The sequence below is a fragment of the Rhincodon typus genome, chromosome 9 (genome assembly GCF_021869965.1).
Source record: "Rhincodon typus isolate 14 chromosome 9, sRhiTyp1.1, whole genome shotgun sequence".
Classification (NCBI taxonomy): Eukaryota; Metazoa; Chordata; class Chondrichthyes; order Orectolobiformes; family Rhincodontidae; genus Rhincodon; species Rhincodon typus.
The window spans coordinates 63,232,842-63,254,243 of record NC_063340.1 but is presented as its reverse complement, the minus strand read 5'-3'; the positions used below and the strand labels follow the sequence as shown (position 1 = coordinate 63,254,243).

The 21,402-nt window shown below is 39.7% G+C and overlaps 1 protein-coding gene across 1 annotated transcript in view; it reads left to right on the top strand.

Moving 5' to 3' along the window:
* The window catches only part of thada (THADA armadillo repeat containing), a 256,405-nt gene extending 235,349 nt beyond the window's left edge, over window positions 1-21,056 (top strand). Inside the window, exons 31-33 of the mRNA XM_048601335.1 lie at window positions 19,841-20,271; window positions 20,590-20,714; window positions 20,956-21,056. Of these exons, the coding sequence (XP_048457292.1) occupies window positions 19,841-20,271; window positions 20,590-20,714; window positions 20,956-20,989 (590 nt within the window). The 3' untranslated portion in view covers window positions 20,990-21,056. The remainder of the gene's footprint in view (window positions 1-19,840; window positions 20,272-20,589; window positions 20,715-20,955) is intronic.
* Window positions 21,057-21,402: the final 346 nt, after the last annotated feature.

Here is a 21,402-nt window from a genome sequence, read left to right as displayed (position 1 = left end):
ACATAACTGGCCACATGGTCACTCCTATTTTTGATTTGTAGACAGCAAAATTCAGTGAACAACCTTCAGTGATGCTGATGGCTGCACCTTATTGTAGATGATGTTGACTTCAAAAATAAAATTGAGGTTCAGACATTCTTACCTCAGTGGACTAAGGTGTTATGAGACAGTGTTAGGAGTAATTTTTTTCAAAATCATTCAAATGAAAGTTTGCCAACTGCCCACTAGATCTTTGAGTACTTTAAATTTAGTTTGTCATTCAGTTAAAAGGATACTGTATTTAATGTAAAGCTGAGGTGATGTGAGACTACTGTCCGTAGATGATAGGGACAGTTTTAACTTCGAGGTAAATGTTAAAAGTCAGATTCCCCAACACACCCCAATTCAATTTTGTGCCCCCTCCCATTCCCTTCCCTTGCTCACCTACATCTTATGTATGTACCTTAGAGCTGAGAATTTAAAATTCTCATCTATATTTTAAGCTGTTCCATGATCTTCTTATGTAGTACACACTGCTTCAGCTTCCCTTCTTCCCAAAACACTGTAATCCTCTTATCCTGTTCTCTTGGATACTTCTCCCTTGACCCGTCTTTTGTGGCCCTGTCACTAGACATCCAGACCACTTCTACACAGTTCCAATTTTGAGTCCATTCACTCATCCAGTTCAGTTTTTTGGTGACTCTTCCTAATATTTCTATTTTTAGGTTTGGTGTCCATATTTTCTCTTACACCACTTGTGATGACTTTTGGATGTTTATTCAAATTAAAGGCACAATACGAATGGAATTATTTTTATATGGTTATTATTGTAACCAGGAATTAGAATGCTGCTGTATCTAAAACCATAACACATCAGTACAAAAGTTGTAGAGGTTGCTTTAATGTGGGGCTTGCCTTGACCTGGTGTCTGCTTTACTTCAGATAGTTTATTAGTGACTAAATGAAGCAACTTATCTCAGCCAATTTTTGATTTTGAATACCCTTTAGTTTGCTGTCCCTCATACCTTGGATTTTCATAATGTCCTTTTCTTTAAACTGTAGCTCATGTTTTGCTGTTTCTGTAAAATTACTGACCTTGTTTCTTTTGATCAACATCAATCAGCCTTTGGTTTGATTGAACTTAAACAAATTCCTAGGTACTGTTGATAGCCGCAGAGTTTAATTTAAGGAACGCTACTATTTAATTTTGTCTGATGTTGGGCTTTAATAATAAAATATTACATTTTAATCGTTGTCATATTTTCACTTTCTCAGATCTGCCAGTCATCCCTTAAGTGCATAAGGAAAACCCATGTCACCAGCAAATCTTTTATTATACTGTAATGAGTGGTAGGCAGCCAAAAGTAACTGCAGTGCTGGGTATGGTAACAGGGAATCTTGGAATCTTTTTTTCCCAGTACAGTCAATCTTCTTAATTCAGAACCCCATATTGGTCATCAACATAACCACCATTAGTTGTCAACCTAAAATTTTTGATATTTGACCCTGATAAACAGTACAAAATATTTACAATACAAAGGGAATTTTGCACACAAATTGCTAATAATTTCCAATAATCTGTAATTCATTGTCTCTTATGTAGTTAAATCTTTCTATGTCAAAATTTTCATGCTGACCAATGTGCTGCTGAATTTCAATAGTTGGTAAGTAAATGAAGCATTTCAGAGTGACACAGAACCTTCTCCTCGAAGGAAGATGTTACTGGAGTACCATTCTACAACCATTCAGTGGAAACATATTGTCTTTGGCTGTGACACGTCAGATATGCTGTTATTTCAGGGAGAATTTTATGGATATAGGTAAAGACGAAGAAAAACAGTCTGTAAGAGAGCTGACACAGGCACAAGTAGGCTAAATCTGATTCCCATAGTTTTGAGTTCCAAGATTATCTTTATTGCATTTCATCTGCCTTTTATCTTGGAGAAAATAGAGGAAAAGAAGGGTAACATGTAAAATAATGACACAACAGTAAATTGTTCCAATGATTCAGAAATACAATGACTTCAAACTCTGCAGTACTTAACATGGTTGCTGAAATTGTGTGGTTTTAAAACTGGTAGCAGTACTGTATAGATTACTGTAATGAAACAATATGTTATAATTATTTAGGAACTTTGCCACTTTGCTGGACCATTTTCTTTTGGTCTAATCGATGTTTGAGTTACCTTAAGGGCTGGTTGCTCTGGTAGGTCTAGTAGATTTAGGTGTTATTTTAGAACTTTAAGCTGTTGCAGCCTTTATGCCAAGTTGATGAAATCAATGAGTCAGGGAGACAAAGCAACTCCTTAGCTAGATAAGTTCAGTAAATTAGTCAAGAAAAATCTTCGGCTATGTCTAAAGAATTCCTACTGAAAGTTTTGAGTTTTATGTTATCCAAGAAAAACATCAGTATTTATGGATAGCAATATTGTAGTTGAGTTTGATTAGCTTCAGAACTAAATCTAAAGAAAATTTGTGTGAAACCTCAAAAGTTTATGTTTAAGACTAATTCAGAAAAATTCAGTTTTTAAGTGGAAACTTTATATTTTGTCAAAAAGTGCCCTTTATTATCTGAATAGATTTTTGAAGTTGTCCATTCAAAAAGCTGAGAGTGAGGATGTAAAGAAATGACAAAAATGATTCCGTTTAAAGCTGATCATTTGCCGAGTGTTGATGCAAGAGGCAAACAAACCTATTTCATTCACAAAGTACTTTATATGTAGCATTGTGTATACAGACTGTTGAATTATCCTTGCAGCTGAATTGAAGGCAAAGTTAGAGAAAGCCATCAAGAGACCTCATGCTTTGCTTGTTTAGCTAATCAAGAGGAATTTTGTTAGTGCAGCTGTGCTGTTGGTTACAAACTGTACTTATAGACCTAGGTCACTGAAACATTTTGCCCTAATTGCCTGCCTTTTTGATTTATTTTTATAACTACGTCGCGCAGGAAAGCTTAAATATTTGGTTATTCTAATCTTTGAAATCCTGCAGCTGTGGTTTTCCATTCCTTTACTGCTGCAGGCTATGGTGGAACTGCAGAGTATATATATTTGTGGGCATCTCCACAAAACTAAGAGCAAGGGGAGTTTCAGCCCATTATTCATTACTGATATTCATTTCTTTGACAACCTGACTTTATCACTGTCCACTCTGTTTGTCTTTCCTAGGGTATTCAACCACCAAAATTAACCTTTTCCCCCAACCTGGGTATGTTTAAAAAAAAAAACTTCAAGCGGTCAAACGTTTATTTTTCTTTCTCTGATTGAAAGAATTGAAATATTAGTACTTTACACAAGCAGAAGTATGATGGTTCCTTGTCTGTAACTTGGAGACATGATTGCAATAATTGTAATCTGAACCATTGGATTGACATACATAGCTAAAACTGCTGAAGTGACACCACGTATGGCAAAATGGCAACAAGAAGAGCTCTTTGATAAAGTTTAAAATTTAAAAGGCTATTTTGTTGGTTTATCAAAATCATTGTCGGTAACCAAAGAGGTATTTCCAAACATTGGCATTGAAAACAACTGATGAAGATGCCTACAAAAATTATTCAATGGATTATCACTAAGAATAGGTTTTCCATGTTGACCCTACAGTCAGAAAGCACACCAACACCTCTACTTCCTCAGAAGGCTAAGGAAATTCGGCATGTCCACAACAACTCTTAATTTTTATAGATACACCACAGAAAGCATCAAATCCGGAGGCATCACAGCTTGGTATGGCAACTGCTTTGCTCAAGACTGCAAGAAATTACAGAGAATTATAAACACAGCCCGATCCATCATGAAAACCAGCCTTCATTCCATTGACTCCGTCTACGCTTCCCGCTATCTTGGGAAAGCAGCCAACGTAATCAAAGACCCCTCCTACCCAGTTATACTGTCTTCCACCCTCTTCCATCAGGCAGAAAATGCAAAAGTTTGAAAAACACATACCAACAGATTTAAGAACAGCTTATTTCCCACTGTTAACAGGCTTATGAATGGACACCTCATAGATTAGAGTTGATGTTTCTCTGTACCTTTGTAGCTGTAACACTGTTCTATATTCTGTTTTATTACCCTGATGTACTTAGGTAAGCTATGATTTGTCTGGTTAGCATACAAAACAATACTTTTCACTGTATGTCAGTTCAAGTGACAATAATAAATCAAAAATCAGAATAATTTCCACTGTATTGGGAGTTGGCTGATCTCAGCTAGGGTGGCAGTAGAGTTTCCACAATTGACCTCCACTTCCCTGGCTAAGAAAGTAGACAAATCAACCAGTTTCATCTCTTAGGAAGGGAGGAACAGGAGTAGACTATTCAGCCCTTTGAGCCTGCTCCACCACTGAACACTATTGTGGCTAATCTAACACTTCAGTACCTTTCGCCCAACTCATCCCCATAACCCTGTATGTCACTTTTCATCAGAAATCTATCAATCTTTATGTTAAACATGCTGAAATACTGAGCTTCCACAGCCCTCTGAGAATTCCAAAGGTTTGCAATCCTCCTGATCTCTAAGTGGCATTCCCCTTTATTTTTAAATTGTGCCCCCTAGTTTTAGACTACCCAATGACGGGAAACACCTTACCTGCATCAACCTTGTGTGTCCGTTTAAGTAATTTTGAAGTTTCGGTAAGATCACTTCTCATTCTTCAAAACTGTACAGAATAGAGACCCAGTTTGCCCAATCTCTCTTCATAGGACAGTCCCACCAGCCCAAGAATAAGTCTTGTGAATCTTTGTTGCAGTCCCTCTATGGCAATAATATCTTCCCTGAAATAAGGAGATGAAAACTGCACACAGTATTTTAGGTGAGGTTTAACCCAGTTCCTATGCAATTGAAGCAAGATTTCACTACTCCTGTATCCAAATCCTATTACAATAAAGGCTAACATTCAATTAGCCTTGCTCGCCTTGATTTCTAACCAGCTGGAAATATGCTTGCATTGTTATAATAATGATGTGAAGTTTGTTAACTTACTTCACTGGACCTATAGTTACCTAAGGCACAAGTACAAAAATAATGGAAGTACTTAATATGCCTTAAGGCTATAAAGAGACAAGTTAACAATCAATTGCATAGTTTACATCAAAAGAGCTATCAAGTACACAAGCTCTTTAGTAGGTTTGAAAAGAAATGCATAATCAAGATACCAAGATTAATTTAGGTCATTATTTCAGCCACTCCTATCGCAAAGTTCTATTCCTACCACCCACACAACAATCAACCATACTTCCTTCCCTCCCTTGCATGCATGCACACACCTCCCCCACTCCTCTTCTGCTCTCAACTTTCCAGAGGTCTCTAGAATAATTTTGCTCATTTATTCTTCCCAAATGATATTTTGTCATACATCCATAGCTGACGAAAAAACGTTCATCTTTTCCTCACACCATTGTCCATGGCCCCAAACTATCCTTTCATGTGAAAGTGCACAAGTTTTGTCTCTTTACAAATATTGATTGACTTGTCATATATTTCCAGCATGTTCTACTTCTATCCTATTTGTAGTTTTGACTTTCAGTTTCTGGGGAGTATATTGAACAAGTGTTTCTTAAAGCATGCTTAGAACAATTCAAGCAAGATTCCAGAGGTTGAATGGCTGCAAAAACTAACCCAGTGAAATTAGCAAAAGAAAATACTGAACATTCTTTAGAGAGATAGTAGGAACTGCCGATGCTGGAGAATCTGAGATAAAAAGGTGTAGAGCTGGATGAACACAGCAGGCCGAGCAGGAAAGGAGAAGGGTCTTGACCCGAAACGTCAGCTTTCCTGCTCCTCTGATGCTGCTTGGCCTGCTGTGTTCATCCAGCTCTACACCTTGTTATCACTGAACATTCTTTGCTGCTTTTCCCAGCATTTCAGTCAAGCTGCCTACAGAAATCGGGAATTTTATCACATTCCCTGCGTTGTGATAAAGATTTATCATTATTTGAGAATTTGGGCTTTAAAGTAGGGTTAAAATAGATGTCTGCTTTCAGTTCTCTGAAGGTCAAAATAAAACAATGAAAGGCAACTTTTTTTCTTTAAAGAGGTGAGAAAATAATTTGGAACAATGAACTAAAAATAAGAAAACATGTGACATAACTGCAAAGCAGACTACCTATGGTGTTGATCAAATGTTTACAAAGTTCAGCTTTTAGGATGCACAGTGAAGAACAGACCAGGGTCCATTAGTAAATCCGGTTTCAATTCAGAAATCAGTTTGAATTCACAAGAACAGTTTTATCAGTTTTATTAAGAACGCCCATCTATTAGTTATGTAGAAATCTCCAGTATGGAAGATTTTCTACCTGCTTAAGAGACATTTAATTAAGAAATTAAAAAGTTAAGATAGGAGCCGTAATGCTCTGTGATTGGGTATCTCTAACTTGGGGAATGAGGTTAAATCGTTTTGCTGATTATATTAAGATCTTTCTAAAGTGGCTCACACTTACAGCTTTGTTTTGGTTTTCTTTTGCGTAATTAACGTGTTATTTTGTTAAAGAACATTGATGGTCTCATATGAACATAATCAGTCACTAACCACCACAGTAAACAACTATAAAAATTAAATGTAATATCTATCAAGCTGGGCACCGCTGTGGGATGTTACTTGTTCAATAGTGCTAGCAGCTGGAATGATAACAGTGGGCATATAGTAGAGTGTTGGCATACTTTGAAAATAGTTCTCTGAGATGTAGAGATAGTAGGAACTGCCGATGCTGGACAGTCTGTGATAACAAGGTGTAGAGCTGGACGAACACAGCAGGCCAGGCAGCATCAGAGGAAGAAGGGTCCAGACCCGAAACGTCAGCTTTCCTGCTTCTCTGATGCTGCCTGGCCTGCTGTGTTCATCCAGCTCTACACCTTGTTAACTCTGAGATGTAGCCTGTTTCCAGTGTCTCTACAACACTGTAGCATATTAAAGGTGGGATGGAGGCCGAGAACTTGTTATATTTCCAACTAACTTTCCATTAAACTCCTTGAGGTTGGGTTTTTAAACGGACTCCAAAGGGCCAGTTACTTCCATAGAAACTTTTCAATTGATTCAATTTTTCCATTGAAAAAGTGACACAAAAAGATTTTCCTTTTTAAAAGTCCAATGTGACAAATTGTTAAAACCATTATTGACTAAAGACAACTTTCTTCTTGTAGGTGACTTGTATTTTAATTTTTGAGTGTTTGACTACTTCTCTACATCGTAAGGCAGCTGGCCCTCTACCCGACTTCCTCTATTCTCCAATGCGGTGTCAGGCAGTCTAACAAACATTAAGGATGGTGCTTGCTGTCAGTGTTCTGGTCCTGGCAGGGGGCACTACGAACTGGGTACTAATCTTGCTACCTGCCCAGCTGGTGTATGCGCAGACAGTGTTGTATGCAGCTTGTGTGAAGACATGGAAAGTTTTGGGCTAAATTTCATTTTACAGAGAGAGCTGCTGATGGTCCAATTGTGTCTTAATTAACATTTTGTACATTTTTACATTTACTGTTTTATTCTGGTACTGTATCTCTCTTGCTTAGCAAACTTAAATGCTGCAAGTTTAGCCTATGTTGTTGCTAATTTACCTACTGCCTGGTACAGTTAATTATATATTTGAATGCTATGGTCTTTTTATTGATTATATCAAAGTGATTGAAAAAAACTGGGTCTGTATGCAGCAGTGCTAACAACTGAGCCACCAAGGCTGCACAGTGGCTCACCGGTTAGCACTACTGCATTACAGCACCAGAGATCGGGGTTCGATTCCACCCTCGGGCAACTGCCTGTAGGAGTTTGCATGTTTTCCCCATGTCTGCATGGGTTTCTGCTGGATACTCTGGTTTCCTCCTACAGTCCAAAGATGTGTAGGTCAGGTAGATAGGCCATGCTAAATTGCTCCGTAGTGTCCAGGGATGAGCAGGCTAGGTGGATTAGCCATGGTAAATATGAGTCACAGATAGGGTTGGGGGCTGGATCTGGGTGGGATGCTGCTCAGAAGGTCAGTGCATACTCATTGGGCCAAATGGCCTCTTTTCACATTAGAGATTCTATTATTCTATTTTGTAGAATGTTGAACAATGAGAGGTGATCTTATTGAAAACTTACAAAATTTTTGCAAGGCATGACAGAATAAATATGGATAGGATGTTTTCCTTGATTGGTGTGTTTAGAACCAGAAGACACAGTCTCAGAGTAAGGGCAGGCCATTTAAGAGTTGATGATCCAAATAGCCTACACCTCCAATTTCCAGATACAACCATTATTTTTCCATCCAAAATGTAATACCTTACAATTATCCACAAAGCCTCTTCATTCTGCCTGCCAACTCTATAAGTTTTCTTGAATCTCTCCTCCTTGAGAAACCATAAATTCTGTTGGTTAAAGCTATTGTTGAGTTGGCAACAAATTTTGATATTGTACTCCCTACACAAGAAAGGCTCAGCATAAGCATCATTTGCCTCCCGTGCCTAAACATTTGATTCAGTTTGGATAAGCCTGAACGTTTGGATAAAGGATGAAGAACACTTCAATACCTTGCTCTGAAGATATAAGACATAATGGGGAGATGATGGCCTAATGATATTATCGCTGGACTGTTAATCCAGAGATCCCGGCAATGTTCTGGGGATTTGGTTCGAATCCCGCCATGGCAGACAGTGGAATTTGAATTCAATTAAAAAAAATCTGGAACTAAGAGTCTAATAATGATCATGAAACCATTGTCCATTGTCAGAAAAACCCATCTGGTTCACTAATGTCATTTGGGGAAGGAAACTGCCATCCTTACCTGGTCTGGCCTACATTTGACCCCAGACCCATAATAATGTTGTTGACTCTTAACTGTCCTCTGGGCATTTAGGGATGGGCAATATACGCTGGCCTAGCCAACGACTCCCTCATCCCATGAATGAATAAAGAAAAGAAATGATCAGTGAATATTCTCACATAATTTGACCAGAGAAAACTGAGCTCAAGAATGTATAAAGAGTGCAGAAAAGGTTAATAAGAGTGGTTTTAGGGGTGAGTGACTTCAGTTTTGTGGATAGTTTGGAGAAGCTGTGGCTGTTCTTGGAGAAGAGAAGATTGAGGAGACATTTAATAGATTGACTCAAAATCATGAGGTTCTGGACAGCATAGGCTACAACTGTTTCCTTTGGCAGGGGGGCAGAAAGCCAAAGAGCATTGACTTAAATTGATTGACAAAAGAACCAAAGACGATATGATCAAACCACTTTTGCACAACCATTGATTAGGATCTGGAATGCACTGCCTAGAGGGTTGTGGTGGCATTTTCGTTTGTCGTTTTCAAAAGGGAATTGGATAAATACTTGAAGGTATTAAAATTCTGTGCTGTAACCATTGTATGATTCCATCATGCTACACTCCATGAGGTCCATATCAGCAGGAGCCATGGGATATCTATATCCTGAAGCCAGTTGTTCGCACTTGCCTGCTGCAATGAGCCAACAAAGTAAAAACGGGGAATAAAACTTTATAGCTTTAACTATTCATTCATTTTGAAACACTGTTTCCTTCAATAAATCTGTGTTGATCTAATCATGCATTCTTAAACGTATGTTTATTTAACTTGGATATTTGGCAAAGGTGTCTTTAAACAAAAGATGAGGTGCTTCCCCAAATGTTAGGGAAGGATAGTCAAAGGTAGAAATGGTTGGTGGTGTATGTCTTATGTGAGCTCATTGTAGAGCAGTACTTTCCTTTATGTTGCATCCATGCCAACTGCTTTGTAATTTGCCTGTCTGGTTCAATTTTATATTCTTATAATAGTCATAAATGTGAGTAATGAGGGAAATTCACCAATAAAAAGAAACTGAAAATTACACAATTAAAGTTTTGCTTATTTTATCCTGGGAGAGGACAGTGTTGGCAATGCTACATTGTTGATTTCCCTCGTGCCCTGCAAACGTACTGATGGACTTTCACCTTGAAGTACTGTAGCCCTTGTGTTGCTGGTGCTTCCACAAATGTGTTAAGTAGGAAAATTCAGGAGATTGCAGTGATGATGAACAGATGATATATGTGCAAACTAGAATGATATCCCTCTTGGAGAGGGACTCGGGGGTGGTGCTGTTCCCATCATGTTGATGTCCTGGTTTGGCTTCTTGGTTGAACTGTGGTCAAAGTGTTATTTGATAGTTTCCACTGTGTATGCTGTAGATCATTTATATTGCCGCCACAGTCTGTTCATGGTAAAGGGTGGGTGTGGATTCCAACATGATGGTCTCCAGTCAAGCAAACCATTTGGAATACGGGTAACATGTTTAGGATTGAAATAACCTCCTCGCACAATACCTTTAGATTTCCTGATTGTTATCCCATCTAGTAGCTTTGAGCAATAACAACAGAATTATTGCTCCTCGCCAGGGAACTCTGTAGAACTCTTATCAGTCACGCTTTTAAAGCAATCTTTTCTGTGTATCTTTTCTATTTCTGTCATCATCATGAAATCTTGTAGCAATTTCCTTTTGTTCGTTTTATCTTTCTGCACTTGTCAAAGTTTATAAAGTGAATACAGATCTTGTCTTACTCATTCACCTTCTTTTCCAGGTCAGCAATCATGCATGCAGTCCCTGAATCAATCGCGAAGAGTATATTGTTGACTTTAAGAATAAACAGTGAAGTCACACCACCATAACAAACTTAAGTTATATAATGATGTTTGAAAAAGTCTTGTTTGCTGCACCTTTGTGTTGCTAAGAGATTTAGCAAGTGTTTGCATTGGGATTGCCAACTTTGAACTCTTATTACTGAAGTAGAAGCACAATTGCAAAGTTCAGCAAAAGTTTTATTTCTGCAATCTGGAGATCTGTAGACTTAAAATTGTTGTGAATTACAAATATCTTTGTAATAAATCTTGTGATCAAATTTATAAAATGCTTACAAAAAATTCATTATCTGACAACAATACAGTTGTTTTGGAGAGCAGTGACTTGGTGCTCTGTAGGAATCTGTTGATGTTAAGGGGAATCTTTGAATGGTCTGGATGATATGGACTATGTCAAGATTTGTAACAGGATAGAACAAGAAGTCTGTGAGATGTACCTCAATCTCTGAAGCAGCTTGTTGCATCTTTTATGCAATTGCAGAGTAGCGAGATAACTTTCTCTATGGCAGCAGCAAGTAACCGATTAAGGAGGATCGTAGGTTGTTAAACGGATATTAACAGCACACCACGCGTCAATAATATTCAGCCTCCAGCTTTAAAAAAAATGTCAAAAACATGGAGAATTCTCGATGTGGAAGTCAAAGCAGGTATCTGGTGACTTCAGCTTGCTGCTTACCTGAAACAATATCCATATTGGCCACAAGACACCAACATCTCAGGGCACATTCCATGGCCCCGGACACATGCACTGCACTTCATGATCATTGGCTAGGAATACTGCGGTAAGTAACTCACCACCTGCCTCCCCAAAGTATGTCCATCATCTGCAAGGCACAAGTCAGGAGTGTGATAGAAAACTCCCCACTTGCCTGTGCATGCAACTCCAACAACAATCAAGAAGCTTGTCACCATCCAAGACAAATCAGCCCATTTGATTGGTGCTACATCCACAAGCATCCACTCCCTCCACCACCGACGCTCAGTAGCAGAAATGTGTACAATCTACAAGGTGCACTGCAGAAATTCACCAAAATGCTCAGACAGCACCTTCCAAACCCATGACCACTTCCATCTAGAAGGAAACATAGTGAGATTGTGTATGAAGGGTGTAGAAAATATTTACAATGACATTACCTGGACTGGAGGAGTTGAATTATAAGGAGAGGCTGCATAGATTGGGACTTTTTTCCCCGGAGTGTTGGAGGCTGAGGGGTAACGTTATAGAGATTTATAAAATCATGAGGGACATAAATAAGGTGAATAGCAAAGGTCTTTTCCCTAGGGTAGGAGAATAGGTTTAAGGTGAGAGGAGAAAAATTTAAAAAGGACGTGAGAGGCAACATTTCCACACAGAAGGTGGCATGTGTACGGAATGAGCTTCCAGAGGAAGTGGTAGATGCAGGTAAAGTTACAATATTTAAAAGATATTTGGACAGGTAGATGGATAGGAAAGGTCTAGAGAGATCTACGTCAAATGCAGGCAAATGGGACTAGTTTTGTTTGGGAAATCTGGTGGGCATGGATAAGTTGGGCCGTTGCTATATGACTGTGTGAAAGGGCAGTAGATATATGGGGACCCCACTGCCTTTACGTTCCTCTCCAAGTGTCTTACAATCCTGACTTGGAAATATTTTGCAGTTCTTTCCCTGCCGCTGGGTCAAAATACTGGAATTCTTTACTTTATGGTCAACCCACAGCACATGGACTGCAGAGGTCCAAGAAGGCAGCTCCCCACTATCTTCTCAAGTGCAATAAGAGAAGGCAATAAATGCAGGTGAGGTAGTGAAGCCCACGTCCCATGAATGAATTAGAAAAAAATTGGCATCCTACATGGCTCATTTGTAATCCACTTACTGGATACTTCTACATTTTACTGCTGCACCTTTGGGCACAATAGCAACTATTGTTGTAATGCTGCAGCAAGGACACTTTGCACTCAAGGATATGGATCCAGTTCATGGGCTGAGTCAGTCTGCATCTCCAGTCTGTGGGCTTGCTTTCTTAGCTTTCGTTGCTTTTGAGCCTACCTGGATGCTTACAGAATCTTTTTTTTTTTTAATTCATTTACGGGATAAGGGCGTCACTGGCTAGGCCAGCATTTATTGCCCATCCCTGATTGCCTGGAGGACAGTTTAGAGTCGACCACATTACTGTGTGTCTGCAGTCACGTGTAAGCCAGATGTACTTTTCCAATAGTCGACGATAGTTTCGTGGTCATTATTAGACTTTTAATTCCGGCTTGCATTGCTTTGCCTTGCCTTTTTGTGATTTGCCCCTTCAGCTAGAGCAATCAGGCTCATATTTCTTCTGTCTTGCCTTGTCATTCAGCACAGACCCAAAGGAAAGAAGCTTGTCATGTTTGTCACCAGGCCATAGTCAAGTCAAGGGAGTTAGCTTTCACTCAAGGTATGCCAGCATTGTAAGTCAAAAGCAGCCCCTGATACCAGTCCAGTGGCTGGGATACAGTCGGAGTCAGAACGCTCTGTACATAAGGGGTGAGGTTGAATGGTGTACCCACCATCTTGACTCTTTCTGCCCTATTGTGAGCTGTTTTCCTCCTGGAATGAAAGAGAGATGGGGGAGTATTAATGGAGATGACAGTTGGTGGCAGAGCTGCTTAATTTGGTACAGGTGGGGAGGTGTGCCAAGCAAGTGAGTAGGCAACACAGAGCGGGCATGCCAGTTTGGTGATGTTGGAGTTTGGGATGGGTGACCATTCATGAGGAGGGAAGATGTTGCAGGCAATACTGAGGGAGGCAGAGTATGAGCGTTAGTAGGAGGTGAGTACAGTAGTGGATACAGAGTGAGTGGGAGGTAGCAGAGAGAAGATTGTGGCACTTATGTTAGCTGACTGGAGGAGATCATTGACCTTCCTCCTACATTGCTATGTATTCCTCCAAACAGCTGAGACTGCATTGACCAATTGGCAACCTTGGACCAAGCTGCCATGGCCTGGTGTCATGGCATCCACAGCTGGTCCTGGGGAAGACTATATCTTGCCTATGTCCCACTGCGTACAGCAGGACCTCTCTGTCCCTACCTACAAAAAGGGGTGCCAATTATCTCTTTTCTGTCCTATCCACGGCAAATATCAAGAACCATGCAGGGCAGCGCCAGACTGACAGGGCTTGTCCAGGTGTCCAACAGGCTTTTAAAGATGGTGCTAGGACCAGAGATTTTGTTTTGATGTATTGGTTCACGGGATGTGAGCATCTCTGACCAGAACAGCATTTATTGCCCATCCAGTTTTAGAGTCAGCTGCATTGGTTCTGGATTCAGGTAGGCCAGACCAGGTGAGGATGGAAGATTTCATTCCTTAAAGGGCATTAGTGAACCAGATGAATTTTTATAACATTGGACCATGATTACATGCTTTTAATTCCAGTTTTTTTTTATTGCATTCATCTGCCATAGCGGGATTTGAACCCAAATCTCCAGATTATTAGCTCAGGTTTTTGGGTTTCTGGTCCAGTGAAATTACCACTACATCACCACCATCCAGTTGTTTCTGGAACAGTACCTGATAAGATGGGGCTAGAATTGGACAAGTGGGACCCTTTAGGGGTGTGGTAGGTAGTTAATGAGACAACAAGGTGTAGAGCTGGATGAACACAGCAGGCCAAGCAGCACCAGAGGAGCAGGAACGCTGACGTTTCGGGTCTAGACCCTTCTTCAGAAATGGGGGAGAGGAAGGGGATTCTGAAATAAATAGGGAGAGAGGGGGAGGCGGATAGAAGATGGATAAAGGAGAAGATAGGTGGAGAGGAGACAGACAGGTCAAAGAGGTGGGGTTGGAGCCAGTAAAGGTGAGTGTAGGTGGGGATTTAGGGGGGGATAGGTCAGTCCAGGGAGGAAGGACAGGTCAAGGGGGCGGGATGAGGCTGGTACGTATGAGACAAGTTTGGTTGTTATACAGTGAGAAAGCTCATTGGGCTGGCAAAAAAACCCTCCAGAATAGTCAACGCAACTCTCACATAACCAAACAAATTAAGATTCAGTCCATAATCTTGAACATTGGAGGCCAAAAACAGATTGGTTGACCACTTTGCTCAACACTGTTCAGTCTGCATGTCTAACCCCATTTTCTGTACACAGCTCCCTGGTATGCTCTAATGCATCTCAATTTAATCTCAAGGTCAAGCACCTCACTTTTGATTAGGTGCTAGACAGCCATCTAGATTCTCAGTAAAACTCAGTGATTTCAGACTATAACCTGTGCTCCTGTTTTGTTTCCTTTTGCTTTTCAGGTTGTAGTTTTATGCTCATTCTTTGTCTGGTTTTGATTTTGAATGGCATCTGTATATCATTTTTCTATTCTAATCTTCTATTAGACATTATTAAATGTTTATGCATACAGTTTTCTAATAGGATTTGCTAAATATATGACAGCAATAACCTGGTGGTTTCTCCTCTTCCTTTCGCAATGCTTTGGGATATCCTGAAGTTGTAAAAAAGCACTATATGAATGCAAGTTATTTTGTTTTTCTTTTTATATGGCAGCATTGTTGATCTTATTCTCATCTCTAACTTTGCATGTTAGTTTCTTAACTCCCACTTTACTAGAGTTGTCTCCAGAAAGCTCACTTTTTTCAATCACATTAAGACTTAACTACTGGTGCTACATTTTTGAAAGACATTAAATCCTGCTTGTGCTCTCAAATCTGATGCAAGCAAAAAACTTATCATACGGTAGTTATTCTTTTTACCATTAGCCCTATCTCATACAACCTTTGCCTTTCTTGTTCTCTCTGCTGCTCATATATAGCCTAAACTTTGCAGTGAAAATGGTGAGATTATCAGTGCTCACCATCTCAAAAATGTAAATCAAACCACAACATTTGGTGACTGTACATGTTGTGAAATCTGGAGATCTGGAAGTTATTGAGTTGCCCTGCTTCTTCAAAAGTAGCATGATTACTGTCTTGCCAAGAATTCTGCATTGAAATAAATGGAATGACATAAAGCTGTCACACTTGCATACAAGATACCCACTAAACAGAAATTTTTAGGGACTATACATCCTCACATCCTACTCCCTGTAAAGATTCCATCCCATTCTCTCCATTCCTCCATCTCCATCTTCGACAAGGGAGCCTCCGAAATGTCCACCTTCTTCTTCAACCGAGGATTCCCCAGCACCATTGTTGACAGGGCCCTCAACCGGGTCCGGCTCATCTCTCGCACTTCTGCGCTCACCCTTTCTCTTCCCTCCCGCAACAGCGATAGGGTTCCCCTTGTCCTTACCTACCAACCCACCAGCATCCACATCCACAAGATCATCAGATGCCATTTCTGCCACCTCCAGCGAGATGCCACCACCAGACATGTATTCCCCTCCCCTCCCTTGTCCACCTTCCGCAGGGACCGTTCCCTCCGGGATACCCTGGTCCACACTTCCTTCACCCCCAACATGCCCCCATAGCCCTATGGCACCTTCCCCTGTAACCAGCGAAAGTGCAACACCTGCCCATTTACCTCCTCCCTCCCCACTATCCAAGGGCCCATACCTTCCAGGTGAAGCAACACTTCACCTGCACTTCCCAGAATCTAGTCCTACTGCATTTGCTGCTCACAATGTGGTCTCCTCTACATTGGGGAAACGAAGTGTAGACTGGATGACCGCTTCGCACAACATCAATGTTCTGCTCGCAAAAAAGACCCTGAACTACCTGTTGCCTGCCACTTCAACACACCACCCTGTTCCCTGGCCAACATCTCTGTCTCTGGCTTGCTGCAGTGTTCCAGCGAACCTCAATGTGAGCTGGAAGAACAACACCTCATTTTCCGCTAGGGACCCTGCAGCCCTCCGGACTCAGTATCGAGTTCAATAATTTTAGGGCCTAAACTCTCCAATGTCCCAGCCCCCTACCCCATACACCAGGCCTTGTTATCACATAGCCTGCCATTACACACCCACCTGTTATTAGTCACCGATAGTCCCCATTAATAACTATTCACCCTCCCAGCCAGATTATCAATTCCTTTGTCTGTCCAACTGTTCTTCTCTTCTTCTCTCTCTTTAGGCTGTATCCTATCATTTACTCCCTACCCCACCCACCCTCCCTATTTTCTGCATATAAATTGACGTTTTCCCAGCCATCATCAGTTCTGAGGAAGGGTTACCAGACCCGAAATGTTAACTCTGATTTTTTCTTCACGTATGCTGCCAGACCTGCTGAACTTTTCCAGCAACTTAGTTTTTGTTCCAGAAATTGTTAGGGTTTGTGCATCCAGAGGTAAATGATCTTTTAAAGTCATATTAAGGCACAATTGCTTCTAAGTAACCATTCTGACAGTAATAAATAACTTTCATGCATAAAGTATCAGTCTTTCAGATTTTGCTTATGCTGGAGATTTAATTTAGTTTTTTTTTCTGTCTCCTATATATATTACGTACTCTATCCTCTCACATATCTTAATTTCCTTTTTTTTGTATTCTATGCATGATTTGACATTGAATTCAATGTTTTAATTTATACTTCCAATTTTGCCTCAGTGAGGATTGCATAGTCTGATTAGCAAAAGCGATACACAGTTATTTCTCCTGTACACGGGTTCTGTATTTCCTGTGGAGGATGCTTAGCTGATTTACTACTCAAACAGCTGATTTCCAATGATAAAGGTCAGAGACCAAAGTCATGTGTTGTTGACTGCAAAGTCAAGGGCCAATATCTTTCTACATATATGCTTTCTACAGCAAGCACACAACCTCTTCTTACTGTGCTTCTAAGTCAGCAAACTGCTGCTTAAAGCTGATTAATCTAGTTGACAAATTGTGCATCATGAATCTTTATGCAGATGGAGAAACTTCCAGTCATAGCAAAAATGGCACAAGTTCAGAAATCATTCCTGTGATTTTAGCCTCTATCATTTTCACAGCAGGCAGCAATGGGGGCATATTCACAGTGCGATTGCTCACGTTAAAGTGCAGCTCCCTTAGGTCTAATGTTCGCCAGTTGACTGTCCAACGCATGACTTTACATTTTAGATCTGGTTGGAGAAGTTCTAAACTTATGAGAATACCTTGGACAGGTAAGGTACCCTTTTGGATGGGGTCCTGGGACACTTTTTGCCCTTTGGTAATAGCTAAAAATAGACATGAATGTGCCTAAAATATGCATAAACATATTGCAATTGTTAGGTTCGTTGGATCTGTTATCAAAGCTTAAAAATGAGATTTCAGCTGTCACGGTATTTAAAACTCCTTCCTTCTTTTAATAAATGCCTGTAGTGTGCTTTTTCACTGTCTATTGGCATAAGCCTGAGGATTTTCATCATAGAATTAGAACTGCATGCTTGATTTCACAACCTATGATATTGCATTGGGTTGCCAGTTAGTTCACTTTGGTGGACAGCTCCAAACCATAATGTACTCTTTGAAGTGGGATTAATAGATCAAATACAACAAAAACAGAAATTACTGGTAAAGCTCAGCAGGTCTGGCAGCATCTGTGGAGAGAAATCAGAGCTAACATTTTGGATCAAGTGACCCTTCCTCAGAATGGGAGTAGTTTACTCAATTGTGTCTGGACTAGCACAGAAGATCTCCATAGGAGAATGAATTACTTGGACTTTTTGATCATTTAGGAATTTCAGAATTCAGCATTTGATCCAAGTTTTTCAGAACATGATACTTTAGCCCTAATTTTAACTCAGGTTAAAATACCAGCAAACTATTGCAGCCTCATCAACATAGCCCAGGGGAATATTAATCATGTGCAAGTCCCTGGTTAGTTTCCTACTTGAAACAGGTTTGAAATTGTGACAGGCCTTCAATAGAGAGTGGCTGTCGGAAGCACTCAAAAAAAAACAGTCCCTCATGCTTGGTCACAGATCATGGAGAGAGTGTTTAAGCAGAGCTTTGCTACAAAGAGAAGATAGGAGTGACTTAGATTTTCCTCATAATTCAGAAGAACACTCTTGGTTTGTTTCCATTTGAGAAGCTTGCAGATTTGCCATACTAACCCAGACTGGTTTACATTTTACTTTAGGCCCACATCAACCTGTTTGACTATCAACTGCCCTAGCGAGCTGCTTACTTGCATCAAACCACTTCACAAACTAACAAGCAATGGTTCAAGAAGTAGAGCTACAATTGACTTGGGGAAACTAGGGGTAGGAAATAATTGATGGTCCCGCCAATAATTTTGAGAAATAATTTTAAAAATTTGTATCTTTTGGACCCTGCTGTTATTTCAACAAGGTTCACCAGACAGAAGAATCTTACTGGCTTTACCACTGAGGTTACTGGTTAAAATAGCAGTTGATCTACATTAATAGCATTGACCCATGTTATGGACCAGACAAAACCCCCTCAAAATATTGAGAATAAAGTCTTACCTTTAACTTCTTCTTACTTCAAAGGTAAATATAAGGTACTGTCTTCCACATGCAATTCGATTGGTCAAACTACTCCATTTTATGCAAAACACAATTTGTTCAAACACTATAGTAACATACAACGAAAGGAAGAAGAACTTGGAATAACTTAACTCAATTGGAAAACGTAACATAATAATAGATTATTTTACCACTAAATACTAACTGCTGCAATATAGTAACATCCCATTAACACACACTTGGCAAAAGGCAAATTCAGAAAACAGAATTGTCTCACATGCAACTTCCAGCAGCCCAGGATGAAAAATACCAGAGAAAATTCAGACTGAGAGTGTAACAGCCGGGAGGGATTCACTGCAGCTTCCAATCCTGCTGAGACTCCAGCAACAGTTGCTGCTGGAGAAATTAAAAACCCTGGTTCTGAGAAAGCTTGACCACACCATTCAGGCTGCTTCATTATTACAACTTTTATAAAAAAAAACCCAAGGCCTCACAAGCTGCTTGCACAAATGGTTCTGGTAAGACTGCTTGGCACCTCTGCCTTAAAACTTTACTTTTTAAAAAAAAAAACTAGGACAAAATAACCTCTTAAAGCCACAGTATTGTCACATTCACAATGTATGATTTTTAAAAATAGACCTTGCGGCTTTCAAACAAATGTCGATCAGAGGTTAACATTGAACATAGCAACATGGGCAGGATTGAAATTCATTCAATCTTTAGCGCAAAATACCTTGGTTAAAGTGTCCCACATGGCATCATAATTTATGGGAGGTGTGTTGGAAGCAGAATCTTTGGCTTTAAATATAGTATCTATGAAAGTTTCTTAATTTGTCTTTAAAAACAGTTTTGAGAATTGTAAAGCTGATCATTCAAAAGCAAATTACTTTCTGTTTAGTTATGAAGCCCTAACTTGTAAATGCTTTCTTTCAGACCCAGAGATCTTAAACTTCTGGCAGACTGCCCACAATGTTATTTTGGAATCAGAACTATTTACAGATGAGCACAAGTTTTCTCCAGTACCTGGACTGATTCAGTGGCAAAGAAACATTACCAAACTAACATTGTCAGTATTGGGAATATCAGTTTCTCCACAAGCAATGTCATTGTCACCAGATGCAGTTCATAAATTGACTTCTGGAACTGCTGAAGTTCAATCCAACCTGTTGCTTTCTCATCTCCTACGTTCAGAATTTCTTGAAGTACGTTTGCTGACCCTGGAAACAGTGTTGTTGTGGCTGGAGGAGATGGATTCCAACCAGGTCAAAGAGACAAATGGGAATGTACTGTTCCTGTTATCACAAGTTGAGGACACTCTGAAAAAGCTAGCAATGCAGGAAAAACATCCAGAATGTCTTGCCAAGGTGAGGGATTATCTGATATAGCAACATGGAATATCAATGAGAAGTTCATTAGTAAATATCTCATGTATAGCTTCTGTAAATTTTACCTATAGCTTTGCAAATAAAATGAGTAAATAGCCAAAGTGTATTTACATATAAAATAAAAACTATGAATAAACTTGGTCATACTAATGCACTAATAGAATGGATCACTTTTTTAAACCAGTTAAGAATTCTATGTGAAAGCACAAGGTTAGTTGATATTGATATTTAGCTTGAAACATAAATGGAGTCTGTGTACAGTTTTATAGCTAACTACTGATATTTTAAATACTCTAGGTCCTGAAAATATTGTGCCTTCTAAATATAGAGAAACTGTTTCCCTGGATCGCGAATGCATCAGTAATGAGTGAGGCCAAACTTCTCAAGTGGATCTTGTCAATTACAGAAACTGTAAAAAACAGGTACCCTTCTAATATTTTTGAGTTTAAGATGATGATGTTGAAATTTCAGCTACTTATTAGTCTGCCACTAGCCCACATTTTAATGAAAGGTTTTAGCTTGCCCATACCACTGTGGTTGTGTATATCACCATGTTTGTTATTACGTTCAAGGACGAGTTCAGAAATGCGGAGCATCTTTGGAAAGTAGGTGTGGCATAAAGCTTAAAAATGTTATTCTCAAGAGTCTTTATTTTGCATTCAGTGAAACAGATACCATAAGAAGTTTCAGACCTTGAGTTTTATCGCAAACACTTCTGTATTGAAAATCAACTAAGGTCAGAGACAGGATTATCTGCCAATTCTACACAACTAAACTTCATGCATGACTGTTATGTTAAATGTGCATTTATGTTATCTTTATTATTGTTTGCTTTCATCCTACTACTGAAATACCCCTATCAGAGAATTTCTGAAAAACTCAGTTCACTTTTGCAAGTCAGAATGAGTCCTGGCTGTATACCAAGATGTACTCACGGGGACAGTGTCACATTTACATGCTGTGCAAGAAGAGTATGCCAAGCTTGGAACTAAAACATTGGATGCAGAAGTAAGAGCATAGAGCAAGATTATTTGGCTAATCAATGACCACACTTCAGCTTTGCCCATATCCTTAATACCTTGGGTTAAAATAAATCTGCCAGTCTTAGAT